Source organism: Peromyscus californicus, unplaced genomic scaffold (assembly GCF_007827085.1).
Source record: "Peromyscus californicus insignis strain IS unplaced genomic scaffold, ASM782708v3 Scaffold_17__1_contigs__length_78620276, whole genome shotgun sequence".
Classification (NCBI taxonomy): domain Eukaryota; kingdom Metazoa; phylum Chordata; class Mammalia; order Rodentia; family Cricetidae; genus Peromyscus; species Peromyscus californicus.
The window spans coordinates 49828599-49841505 of record NW_026294469.1 but is presented as its reverse complement, the minus strand read 5'-3'; the positions used below and the strand labels follow the sequence as shown (position 1 = coordinate 49841505).

The following is a 12907-nucleotide window of genomic DNA, read 5'->3' as shown; positions in this document are numbered from 1 at the left end:
GTAGGGGGGATGGGAATTCCTAGGAAAAGGTCAGAGCACCACGTCATGGAATGAATGCCGCATCTATCCTCTTAACAAAGCCACGTTTTCTATGCCTTCGTCTTGCCTCTTTGGCTAGAGGACTGTGGAACTGAGAGTCCCAGTAATTCCAGCATCGTTCTCACCCCAGGGCTGGAGCCCCCCATGTCCTGCTGGGGGAGCCACACAGTTGGATCTTAGATGCTTTCCGAGGCCTCTCACCTCCTCATCTCTGATCCGGATCTCCTTCCTCGTCAGGGTCTCATCTTTGATTAGGATCTCATCCGCATGAAACTTGAACGCAGATTTTTTTGTTCATTTGTTTTAGTAACTCAAGAGTCTTGGAACCTTCCACAGCCCACACCTTAGTTTTTCACAGAGCTCTCTTCTTATCTACTCATATTTTCTAGTTAAAAACTATTTAAAATTGATAGTAACAAAGGAGTTGGGAGGAGGCAGCACCGGGCAGATCACCGGCTCTAGAAAGCAGGTAGGTGAGCGATGAGGGTATGCGGGATGGGAGCATACCAGTTAACCTGGTTGGCCGGCCTGCTGGAGACTGCAGATCAGATGCCTACAACCAATGGAAACACTAGCATGGTAAGAAAGTTCTGAGTAGAGCTGGGCTACGACACAGAGGTTGCTGTCCAGGGTGGTTCTGATGCCCTGACCCTGGGTCAGAGCGCTTGTCCCAAGCACACTGCTACCTTGGCTCCTTTGCAGCTGACAGGGGTAAGCTCATGGCCAGGTGTGAGTACTGGACCCTGTCTTCCTTTCTCAGCTAGAGCGTCCATTCTTACCAGACCTAGAATCCTTCTGTTAGGGTCCCTGACCACTTACTTGGCTAGGGCTTGGGGCCTGGCCGTAAAGGGCTGAGCACCATGTTGTGTTCAGCTGGCCCAAGGCCAGATACTTCCATGGTTGCCTGGCCCAAGGGTTTAGCCTTGAGTGTTGAGGGGAAGGCCCTTCCAAGGATCTCTGATTTCAGGCAGTTCGGTACTTTTCAGGCTGGGCTCAGGGCACCCCCATTTTATCCATTTATTCTTCCTTGCATTTGTGTGTATGTTATTCCAGATGATGCTGTAGTAATTGGGGGAGGGGGAGGTAAAGCTTGCCTATACTTTTTACAGTTCTTCTAGACTGCTTTAGGAGTTTTGTATTAATTTGGAAGACAACAAGAAGATTGGATTCTTTTTTTAATGTAAGAGAGATGAATTAGCCGTCACTTGGTCATTGATAAGTGGTACAAACTCCAGCTTGCATGCAGTTTAGATTTTTTTGTTTGTTTGGTTTTGTTTTTCGAGACAGGGTTTCTCTGTGTAGCTTTGCGCCTTTTCCCTGGAACTCACTTGGTAGCCCAGGCTGGCCTCGAACTCACAGAGATCCACCTGGCTCTGCCTCCCAAGTGCTGGGATTAAGGGTGTGTGCCACCACCGCCCGGCCCTAGAAGGGATTTATTTACTTGCACACATGCACAACTGCACAGCGCAGGGAGTCACTACCTTCAGACCCAGCCGGAGCCAGTGTGTAAGTGATTTTCTTAGACTCCTCCACCTCTCCGGCTTGGCTCTGTCTTGCCCTAGCTTGCGGCAGTCTAGGCTGCTGCTCCTAGGCGCTGGCAAAGATGGCTGCCAGCCTGTCTGGAAGAGCTGAGCCTTCTTAACCAAATGCTACACAAAGCCTGTATCCAATCCTGCCCACTGGGGCAGACATGCTTACTTTGGCCTCTTGGCTTTAGGGGAGGAACAGTTCCCAAGGATAGTCAGGGGACTCCTCCCACTTGGGAGGGAACGGGTGGGAGGTAGACCAAACAAGGATGTCAGAGAAGAAGGGAATAACTTGTGTGTATTTCCCTTCCTCCTTTCTTAGAAAGTAATGGAGGCTCGGGGTCGTGGTCTAGACTAGGCTAGTTGTAATGGATTAGTAATGGCTGCTAAAGCTTCCTAAATTCTAAAGACACTAATCTCACTCACAAGAGGTCCACCCTATGACCCAGTCACCTCCCAAATGCCCCATCTCCTAACATTATTATCATTCTTCACCTTGGGGACCAGGATTTGAACGTATGAATTTGTGGGGTCACTCATGGAGGGCCTAGCATAGGCACTTGGCTTATTTTCTCTTCTTCTTCTTCTTCTTCTTCTTCTTCTTCTTCTTCTTCTTCTTCTTCTTCTTCTTCTTCTTCTTCTCCTCCTCCTCCTCCTCCTCCTCCTCCTCCTCCTCCTCCTCCTCCTCCTCCTCCTCCTCCTCCTCCTCTCCTCCTCCTCCTCGTTATTATTTATACGGTGTTTTGCCTGCGTGTATGCCTGCACACCAAAAGAGGGCACCAGATCTCATTGTAGATGGTTGTAAGCCACCATGTGGTTGATGGGAATTGAACTCAGGACCTCTGGAAGAGCAGCCAGTGGCCAATGCTCTTAACCTCTGAGTCATCTCTGCAGCCCTCTTCCTTACTTTTTAAGAGGCCTGGGAGGTAGGACTCTCCTTACTGTCAGTGTTTGTAAAACCAAGCGAATATCACTGTCTTGATCTCAGAGGCAATATCAGCAGCAAGGCCGGGGCCTGCTTGCTGCCCACCTGGCCTAACTGCTTGGCACCTCAATACAAGTACTTGTGTTTCCACTCTGGAAGTTCATTTGCGAGTTCACTTACCGATTTTGTTCATTTCCTGCTGGGTTCAGCCTAAATATTGCCCCAAAGCTTATGTGGCTCTGAGACATTAGATAAATTCAAGGATCGTAGGAGAGATTTGGGCAAGAGGGACCAACTCTTTCTGTAATCTCTCCAGTCTCAAGTTCTTAGAATCCACTGAAAGACATAAGCTGTCCCTGCATCTACCTGCCACCCCTCCTCCCTTCCACCCAGGAATTCTGGGAATTTGCTCTGTGGAGTAAGCTAGATTTGCTGATTGTAGGCTCGAAAACTGGACTGGATGTTTTTTTTTTTTCTTTTTCCCCTGAAGATGCATTCTTTCTGAAGCAGGGGATCGATTTCCAACAAGATACACAAGCTTCCAATGAAGCCACTTATGTGAGTCTGGAGTGAAGCCTTGCAAATCCTCTGCCAGGGTCATTTCTATCCCTGGCTCAAGGAAGCCATAACCCTTTCAGATGAGGGGTGTGGTGCTGCCAGAGGAAGGGCCGTATGGCACAGCCGCTCTGTAGGGGAGCCGATGTGGGCAGCAAGTTGTGCACAGGAAGCTGGGGGCATGGTGCGGTGTTGCTGCTGTCCCCAGACCTGTCCTTGCTCAGCCACATGACTTGGACCATTCCCAACCCCCATCCTAAGCCACACTTCCCCCTCTGTAAGTGGGAATGAATGGTCTTCAGTGTTCTTTCATACTCAACCAACAGTAATAGACGGTCGCACCGGCTTTTTAGAGGAAAGCCTCGGGTTTGACTCAGCCTCACCTCTCGGGGACCTTGGGTACTATTTGGAGATAAGGTATTTACAGAAAGGATCACGCTCCATTGAGGTCAGTTAGGTGGGCCTTGATCTGGTGCGGCTAGGGTCCTTATCAAAAGGGGGAAATGTGTGCAGACAGGGAAGCTGGCTACCTCCAAGGCAAAGAGAGGGGACTGAGACAGAGCAGTTCTTTCTCTTGAAAGCCTTGGAGGGGCCCCGATGGCATCCTGGTGGCAGCCTGCTAGCCTCTGGGCCTATGGATCCTGATTTTCTGTTGTTGAGGTACCATACACAGAGAGTATGCTGTTATTGCAGCCGTAGCAAGAAACTCAGGTGACCTCCGTGCCCCAGTCTCCTGCCCAGTAGCATCTAGGGTTGTTCTAGGACTCTGATGAGAAGGTGTACACGAGGCATTCGCATGGCTTTTGGCATATAGTAGGCACGCAATAATAGCAGTGGCTATTAGCCCTGTGCTGTGTGACCTCTTGGCTCTACCAGCAGAGCTTATAGAAGGTAGGTGGCTGGGACCGGGCCAGAAAGCCCCGACTAAGACCTTTCCCAGGGAACTGGGTCACCTTAGGCACCCCTTCAAAAGCCTCTAAATGTAGAGAAGGCCAAGAATGTCCCATTAGCAGAGCGCCTAATGGTTTTTAGCTGGAGCGTGGTCTTGGGCCTAATTGACCAGGGTACAAGGCTGCGGCTCTTTATTTTTATATGCTGGCTCTGCCCTGAGTATATTGAGCTGCTATGGGGATCAATATGTGCAGCCATCATGGGCATTGATGGGTATTTTGTGAAGGAAGTGGTGTGGTTGCCAAGGAGGGACACTCCCCGATGAACCTGAGCCGACCTGTTATCCGCCATGGGCCTCAGTTTCCACATCTGCCAAGTGACGGAGGCAGCAAAGACCTCAGAGTTGTGTGTGTGAATTCTGTGTGCACACGTGTATGTTGCATACGTGTGAAGAATTTTCGTTGTGTTTCTCTTTCCTTTTGGCAGTTCTGGGGACTGACTGAACCTAGAACTTTGTACATGCTAAAAAAGCGGGCGCTTGACCACTGTGCCGCACCCTCCGGTCTTTTTATCCGGTTCTGCAAGGAGTTTCTACCCGCGCCCCACCCCCGCCCCCCAGGTCATTCTCCACCTGGGCTACCTTTCAGGACTGCTGGCTCCTGGCTGAACTGGGGATCTGAAGCTTCCATTCTAAGGCTGTTTCTCAAAAGTGGGTGCTGTGGCGGTAGCCGCTCTGAGTGGCTGGGGTCAGAGAGACGAAGGAGGTAGCAGAGCTGACTGCTGAAGGCTCTGCTGCTCGGCAGGCCCCTGCTGTCTCACTCACACTCTCTGTCCCAGCTTCAGGGCCTCCTTCTACAGGCCCTGGGTGATGGCTCTCCAGCTTGCTGCTTCCTGTCTCCTGGATGCCTCCAACAGCCTAATGCCGCCCTTGCTGCGCTGACCCTACCCCCCCCCCCCCCCCCATCACACTCCGAGTAAAACCCAAATCTCCTACAATCCCACCTGATCCGGCTGCCACCTGCCTCTCCGTCCGCTGCCCCCCCCCCCCCCCCCGGCCCCAGCTCCAGGCAATGAGCTGCAGCCTGCTGATCTCAGCACCCAGCGCCTCCATCCACGTTAGCATGTCCTAGGCTCGCGCTTACTGAGGTCTTCGCCCTGTCTAGTGCCCCTCCTGCCTCCCCCATCACCTGGCTTCTGTCTGCTCCATTAGGAAGCCTTACCTGCCCCCACCTCACCCCCTCCATCTAAATCAGTTAGCTCCCCGTGCTCCAAAATGACCCAGCAAATTCAGACCTAATATACACCCCAGAGAAATAAAGGCGTATGTCCACAGAAAGACTTACACACAGCTGTTCCAGCTTTAAAATGGCCCAAACGTGGAACCAAAGCCTCCAGCTGCATTGCCACAGACCGGGTACAAAGGGCACAGAAGTGCCAAGAAGTAGCGGAGAGAACCCACCTTTAGTGGCAGCAGCTGTGGAGCATGGATGATTCAGAGCTGGCGTGGCTGGCGTGGCTGGCGTGGCTGGGGTGGCTGGCGTGGCTGGGGTGGCTGCCGTGGCTGGCGTGGCTGGGGTGGCTGCCGTGGCTGGGGTGGCTGCCGTGGCTGGCTCACCGCAGGGATTCAGGGTTAAGGCAGCATGTCCCCTCTCACCTTCAGACTCCCAGCTAGGCCCAGAAGCATCTAGCTAGCCTCGTCACAATTTGTGCAGTGGTCCTTCTTATTCTTGAAGATTGTGTTCCAGATCCCAGGTAGATGCCTGAAGCCACAGAGAACGCCAGACCCCGAATACTGTAGGCTTTTTTTTTTCTATGCATGTGCACAACATGTGAAGCCCTTTCCACCTGTACTAAGCTTTCACTCTGTACTGCGACCTTAACTGTAAACGTTTGAGGTGCGTGCGTGCGTGCGTGCGTGCGTGCGATAGCAAAATCAGCGTGGAATTCCCCCCCCCCAACCCCTTCACAAATTCTTAGATTGCGTCTTAGACCTTAACCCACCTTGTCATAGGACTCTTCTCTTTCCTGATTAGAGCGCTAGCTTGCCTTTTCCCCTACGAGAAGTGCTTCATGGCTCCACGTTAGCATCTTGCCAGGGCAGCATGGCTGCTCTTGAACTTTGGGGCATTTGCTGTGAGATAATCGGTCACTGGAAACAGCACCGTCATGCCACAACAGACTGTCGGTAATGAGGATGACTCCGGAGACCCTAATGGGCAGGCAGTATACACCCTATAGGTACGCTGGACAAATGGAGGACTCAGAGACAGGGCCAGACTACTTAAGATTTTACCATGCAGATCAGAATGGCGCATAATTTATAACTTTTGAATTGCTTACTTCTGGAATTTTCTGTACAGATAAGAGGAGATGGCTCTAATCATGTCTTTTGTGTGGGTTGCCTAGCACCCTCTCTTCCTCAGCCCCAGGGGTCCACCTCTGAGAGGACAGTGGTCAGTTTTGTCTGTTCCACTCCTGGCTGTCGCATATTCTCCAGTACATGGTTCTGAGTAACTCCGCAGCTCAATACTTAGGGCTACTGGATGGACGTGTGTTGGAGAAGATGGAGAGCGGGGATGGTAGGGACATCCCCCGCCCCCTGGAGCACATTTGCTGGCACAGTGCTGCTTGGCCTGAGACTCAGCCAGGAATGGCCACGGGCAGAGAGGCCTGGTTCCCATGCTGCCCCTATAGGCCGGATTCTTGCAAAATGCCAATTAAGATATTTGACCCAAATTTGGGTAAAAGCCCTTTTCCTGTTTCAAGTTGAGCTAATTATATACATTTATTCATAATTTATGAGGCCTAGTAAGTGGGAACAATTAGGAAAAGGCCAGGGAAAAGCCTATTTCTCCTGAGTGTCGTGTTTGCCTTTTTCCCCCCCTGAGGCCAGTCCCACCCATCTGCCATAGAACTCGGCTGCTTTTATTGTGACTGTTGTCTTTCTCTGAGGTCACTACCCTTAGCTGACATTTATTGAGTACTTACGGGGCCGGACTGTAACTCCACCTCAATTACTTTTGAGCCTGTAAGACACTGGTGCCGTGCCCATTTTATAGTGAGACAGTTGGGCCTCAGAAGGTCATGTGAATGGCCTTCCCTATCAGGCTGGTGGCTGATGAGTAGAAATTTAGACTCTGGATAGCCAGGCCTCAGCTACTTCCCTCAAAATCTGTGGTGTCCCACTACAGCGCCGTCCTCCTGCCTCAAGGGTTTCTGAGTCTTCAAGGCAGTCCCATAATTGGTGATGGATGACCTTGGGTACCAGGAGAAAGTTGGCAGTTTGTGACTTAGCAGAGGTGGCCTGGCCCGAGGGTCTGCATGGATAGAAAATCCCCAGAAATGGGACTGGAGAGATGGCTCAGCCGTTAAGAGCACTGGCCGCTCTTCCGGAGGACCCGGGTTCAATACCCAAGCACCCACACGGCAGCTCACAACTGTCTGTAACTCCTGTTCCAGGGGGTCCGATGCCCTCACACAGACACACCTGTAGGCAAAACACCGATGTATATAAAATAAAAATAAATAAGTTATTTTTAAAAAGAGAAAGAAAAGAAAATCCCCAGGAGACGAGGACGAAGCTGGCCCTGGTCCTTTGAGAACGGTTGGTCAGGATGGTGCTGCTACCAGAGTCCCCTGTCACTTCCTTCCACGCTCACTCACCTCCCTGCAGGTGGGTGGGAGCTCTGTAGACCTCTTCCTGTGAGCTTACGTGGATGTTATCCTACGTGGGGAAGCTTGCAGCTTGGTGGCCATTTCCTTCCCTACGCATGTGGATTGTCTTCTGCATGAGGCTGTTCCGTAACTTAGGTGGTTCTTTGGCACATTTTCAAGGCGATCCATAGATCTGCCTCATTCTTTTTCGATAGGACTGTGGTATTCTGTAATAAAGGTGTGTTACGGTTTTATTTCCAACCTATCCTCTGGGTGGTCTTCCACACTTCAGACATTATAAATAATTATAACATGCCCGTGGACTTCGGTGTTTCCCAAGAGCTCGGGAATCACTCAGTGTCAGACATTATTATCTCCTTGTTCTGTTCTGTGACTAATAAAATAAAGGACATTAGCTATGAGGCATCGCCTTCCAGGTGAGGGGGACTTTTATAAAATGGTAACTGTTTAGAGGTGCTAATAAAGTGTTCAACAAAGCAGTCCCGGTAAGAAGAAAGACCTACTGTGTGGGCAGGGTTTTGAGGGATGTGTACGAGTACAAAGAGAAAGGAAGAGGCGGAGGGGCCTTGTGCTGCAGGGCCCACCTTATCTTCCAGTAGGCTCAACAGTTTTAAGGATTGGGGCAGATCTTTACATTTATTGGTTATTTGGCAAACTTGGGTCTTGGTAGAGAGTCCCGATCCACAGCTTTATGAACAAGCAGGTTCCTGGCTGGGTGTGGCCACACTCAGCTCTGATCACCTCTTTCCTTCCTGTCTCCTCAGGATGGGGAATCCGGGGAGGAACAGCTGTGTGCTGACTTTCCAGAGCTCGACCTCTCCCAGCTGGACACCAGTGACTTTGACTCAGCCGCGTGCTTTGGGGAGCTGCAGTGGTGCCCCGAGACCTCAGAGACAGAGCCCAGCCAGTACAGCCCTGATGACGCCGAGCTCTTCCAGGTGGGCCCTGACTCTCATCAGTCCTATGCTCTGTTCCCTACCTTCTGTGTTTGTTCAAACCAACGTGCACCCACTCACGCAAGATCTTGGGATCCCCTTTCCCTCTCTGGATCTACACCTGGCTTAGGACAGCTCTCGCACCCTTGCCTGGCCTGTTTTGCCACCTCCAGAAAGTAGGGTCTGGAATGAGCTGCCCCCTGGGTGCTTTGCAGGTGGAAGCAAGCCCCTTCGGGGGCCAGGGGGGTCTGAGTCCTTTGCGCCCACATCATCTCATTGAATCCTCAGCTCCTTTTCCACGAGGCAGGTGCCGTTACTTCTTGACTTTATAAATGGGGAAACTGAGGCTTTGAGAGGTTGGGCAAGTCACTTCCTCAGTAACTGAACTAGACTCAGACTCTGAGCCAGGCATCCCCGACTCATGCTTGTAAATCCCAGCACTGGGGAGACTGAGCCAGGAGGATAGCCATGAGTTTGATGCCGGCCTGGGCTTCCTTCCATGAGCGAATTCTTATCTTGAAAAAACAAAAACCAGGAGCTGGGGGGATGGGCCGGCAGTCAAGAGCACTTGCTACCCCTCCAGAGGACTCAAGTTTGGTGCTCAGCACTTAACAACCACTTGTAACTCTAGCTCCAGGGGAAGTGACACCCTCTTCTGGCTTCTGCCGACACTGCACACAGGTGCAAGACACATACACATAAATGGAAAAAACAAATCTTCCAGCACTCGGGAGGCAGAGGCAGGAGGATCTCTGTGAATTCAAGGCCAGCCTGGTCTACAGAGCGAGTTCCAGGACAGCCAAGGCTACACAGAGAAACCCTGTCTCAAAAAAAAAAAAAATGGATAAACAAATCTTAACATGACATCAACAATATAAATCCAACCTGCTTCCTGAGCCAGGACTTTTCGATCAGGACTCTGGGATGGGGCTTATGGTACTGAGCATCTCTGCAGTACTGAGCATCTCTGCAGTACTGTTTCTGCCTGTGTGTATTGCCTCACTCTGTTCTCTCGTCAACTCTTACCCGGAAGAGCACCCAGAGGTTCAACAAAACCAGCCATTCTGCAAAGTGCTTTCAGTCAGTGGCTTGGGTGTCCAGCCCAGGCACATGATTGTGGTGATATATTGTGTGCCCCAATAAAGCTTACCTGGGGATCAGAGGACAGAGCCAGCCACTAAATTAGACATAGAGGTCAGGCAGTGGTAACACACTCCTTTAATCATATCACTCGGGAGGCAGAGATCCATCTGGATCTCTGTGAGTTCAAGGCCACACTGGGCTGCATGAGAGAAATAGAACCAGGCAGTGGTGACACATGCCTTTAATCCCAGGAAGTAATATGGCAGGACACAGAAAGATACATAAGGCATGAGGAAACAGGAAGTCGCTCTCTTGAGGCTGAGGGTTTTGTAGAGGTAAGAACTAGTGGCTGGCTGTTCTGCTTCTCTGATCTTTCAGCTTTCACCCCCATACCTGGCTCTGAGTTTTTTATTATAAGACCTTTTAAGATTCGTGTTACACATGATGACTAGCAGTCCTTTAAGAAGGCCTCTTCAAGTAGACTAATAGCATGAGATGTCTGGGTTGTTCTTCAGAATAAAGCAAGTTCTACAGACATTTGCTTGTGTGTGTTGGGGCAGGGGGTGCCCCGCGTGAATGGCCACAGATGAAATAAGGCTCGCCATGTTGAAGCTGGGTGATGGAACCTGCAGATGTACTGATCTTTTCCCAAAATCATCTTTCCCATAGAGGCAGGTGCCTAGGCTCAGTGAGCCTCTGTGGTAGCCAGGTAGCACTGTACCATGCCCACATGGGGCTTGTATGTCATTGCGCATCTTGCATAGTCCTGGAGACGGAGCTTGTCGTCTGTCCTTCCAGAGCAGCCTGTCAAGCTCCCTGTGTGTCAAGAGCTGAGGTCATCAGTAGACCCTAGATTAGCAAACACATAAGCCAGTGGCAGGGACTACCAGGGCCTAGGGCAGAGAATGGCTGGAGGCTGGTGTCAGGGAAAGGCCTCTGGTAGTTAGCCAGGGGGAGTGGAAGGGCAGGAACAGTGATCCTAGAGCAGCCGCTGGGAGCTTGCAGTGCTGGGGAGGAAGTATAGGTAGTCGGGACCTCACCATAGAGTCTTATTCATAGTATGGATTTTCCTTGAGACTATTCTAACCTCTAAATTGCATATTATTAGTCACTCATTTTGTAGGTGAGGAAAATAAAGCCCAGAGAGCTGGGGTGACCGGCTCCAGGTCACACAGCTAGGAAGGATCAGGGCAAAGGTTCGAACTTAGGAGCCCATAGCATGCGCTACTATGTGGAACCCCTTTGCCAATCCTGTGAGGGCTGGGCTCTGGCCCTGTCTGGCTCCATCTGGGATGTCTCTGTCTGTCTCTGTATTTCTCTCTCTCTCTGTCTCTCTGTCTCCGTCTCTGTGTGTGTGTGTGTTTATGTATGTATGTATGTGTATGTATGTTTGTATATGTGAGTGTGTATGTGTGTATATGTGAGTGTGTGTGTGTATATGTGAGTGTGTGTGTGTATGTGAGTGTGTGTGTGTATGTGAGTGTGTGTGTGTATGTGTGTATATGTGAGTGTGTGTGTGCGTGTGTGTGTATGTGAGTATGTGAGTGTGTGTGTGTGTGTGTGTGTGTGTGTGTGTGTGTGTGTGTGTGTGTGTGTAGGCCAGAGGACAACCTCTGTGTCATTCGTCAGGTACCATATACCTTGCCTTTTGTCTGTGTTTGCTTTTGAGACAGGGTCTCACCATGTATGTATTCCTGGCAGAGATTTATCTGCCTCTGCCTTCTGAGTGCTGCCATTTTAAAGACACATATTATTATGCTCGACACATCTTGCTTTTTGAGACAGATTCTGTCACTGGTCTAGAATTCACCTGTTTCCACTTCCCTGACACTGGAATAGCAAGTGTATGCTGCCACTCTTGTTTTGTTGTTTGTTTGTTTGTTTGTTTGAAACATGGGTTCTGAGCCTTGAACTTGGTCCTCTTGCTCACAAGGCAAATGCTTTACCAACTGTTTAAAAAAAGCAAAACCAAGCCAGGCGGTGGTGATGCACACGCCTTTAATCCCAGCACTCAGGAGGCAGAGACAGGCGGATCTCTGTGAGTTCGAGGCCAGCCTGGTCTACAGAGTGAGTTCCAGGAAAGGCGCAAAGCTACACAGAGAAACCCTGTCTCGAAAAAACCAAAAAAGCAAAACTTAGACACGGTGCCAAAACAGCACTGCCTCCGCTCTCTTTGGGGACAGTTTTTCAAAACTGCTTTCAGATTGCAGAGAACTAATGTACACGTGGGGTCAGAGTGCTGCTGGAGACCATCCCCGGGAGACTGCACATGCCGGAACCTACTCTTCCTAGCCAGAGCCTCAGCAGGCCTCCGGGAAAGTCATATCATGGGTGAAATGGGCTCCGAGCTGAAGGAGCCTGCTGAGGCTCCCAGCCCAGTGAGCAGTCAGCCTTCATGGTGGGCGGAGCTCTTACACAGAACCTCTCCTGCTCATGGCCACTCCCCCAGACCAGGCCATTCTAAGCAACCGAGCCTGCTGTCTGGGTGATGGTGTGACGGCAGTCTGTGGCCATCATGATCTGTCTGGCATCCCTCCACCCCTTCATCAACTCTGGGGCTGGGTCCTCAGTTGGCGTATTGTACCCCAGGACTTCACCCTGTCTGTGTCTAGCCTTGCATCCAGCCCTAACAAATCACATAAACAGAGCCATGGGTCACGCCTCCTGAGGCATTTGGTCACTTCTGCCCGTGGACATCTTCTGTCTATGCTCTCCCTGAACGGTTTACTCATTTCTGAAGCCTTTGCCCATGGTAAGGGTTCAGTTAGTAGGTGTTTTGACCTCTTCCAAAACCTTGAGCTGAGACCCAGGGTCCACTGGTTCTGATCCTCTTTCTGCCTTTAACTTAGTTTCCTCCCACTGGGGGGAGGGGAGGACTGCGGCAGAGGGAGCACGCTGGAGCATGATACAGTGTCAGTGTCCTGTTCTGACAATCCAATGGCACCATTGCTATGGGAACAAACTAAGAGAAAGGGGGGCAAGCTATACTTCTAAGGGTTGACAAGATTTGGGGACATGGGCATTGCTTTCCATTTTCTGTATGTCTTAAAGTCTTGGGGCCAGGGTATGACAGGCACTTAGTGAATGCTCTAGAGTAAGCAGATGTTTGGCTACTTCATGCAATATGGCCTTGGCAAGCTCCCTTTTCCGGGGCCTCAGCTTCCCTGCGTGAGGAATGAAGAAGGAACACGGACTGTATCACAGTTTCTTGGTGTGTTAAGGATGGAGGAAGTCAAGCCGGGTGGTGGTGGCGCACGCCTTTAATCCCAGCCCTTGGG

The 12907-nt window shown here is 50.8% G+C and overlaps 1 protein-coding gene across 4 annotated transcripts in view; it reads left to right on the top strand.

Moving 5' to 3' along the window:
- Ppargc1b (PPARG coactivator 1 beta) overlaps positions 1-12907 on the top strand; it is a 117672-nt gene that overhangs the window by 72064 nt on the left and 32701 nt on the right. For all 4 annotated transcript variants that reach the window (XM_052742270.1, XM_052742269.1, XM_052742267.1 and 1 more), the window contains exon 2: positions 8376-8549. In XM_052742270.1, the coding sequence (XP_052598230.1) occupies positions 8376-8549 (174 nt within the window). The remainder of the gene's footprint in view (positions 1-8375; positions 8550-12907) is intronic.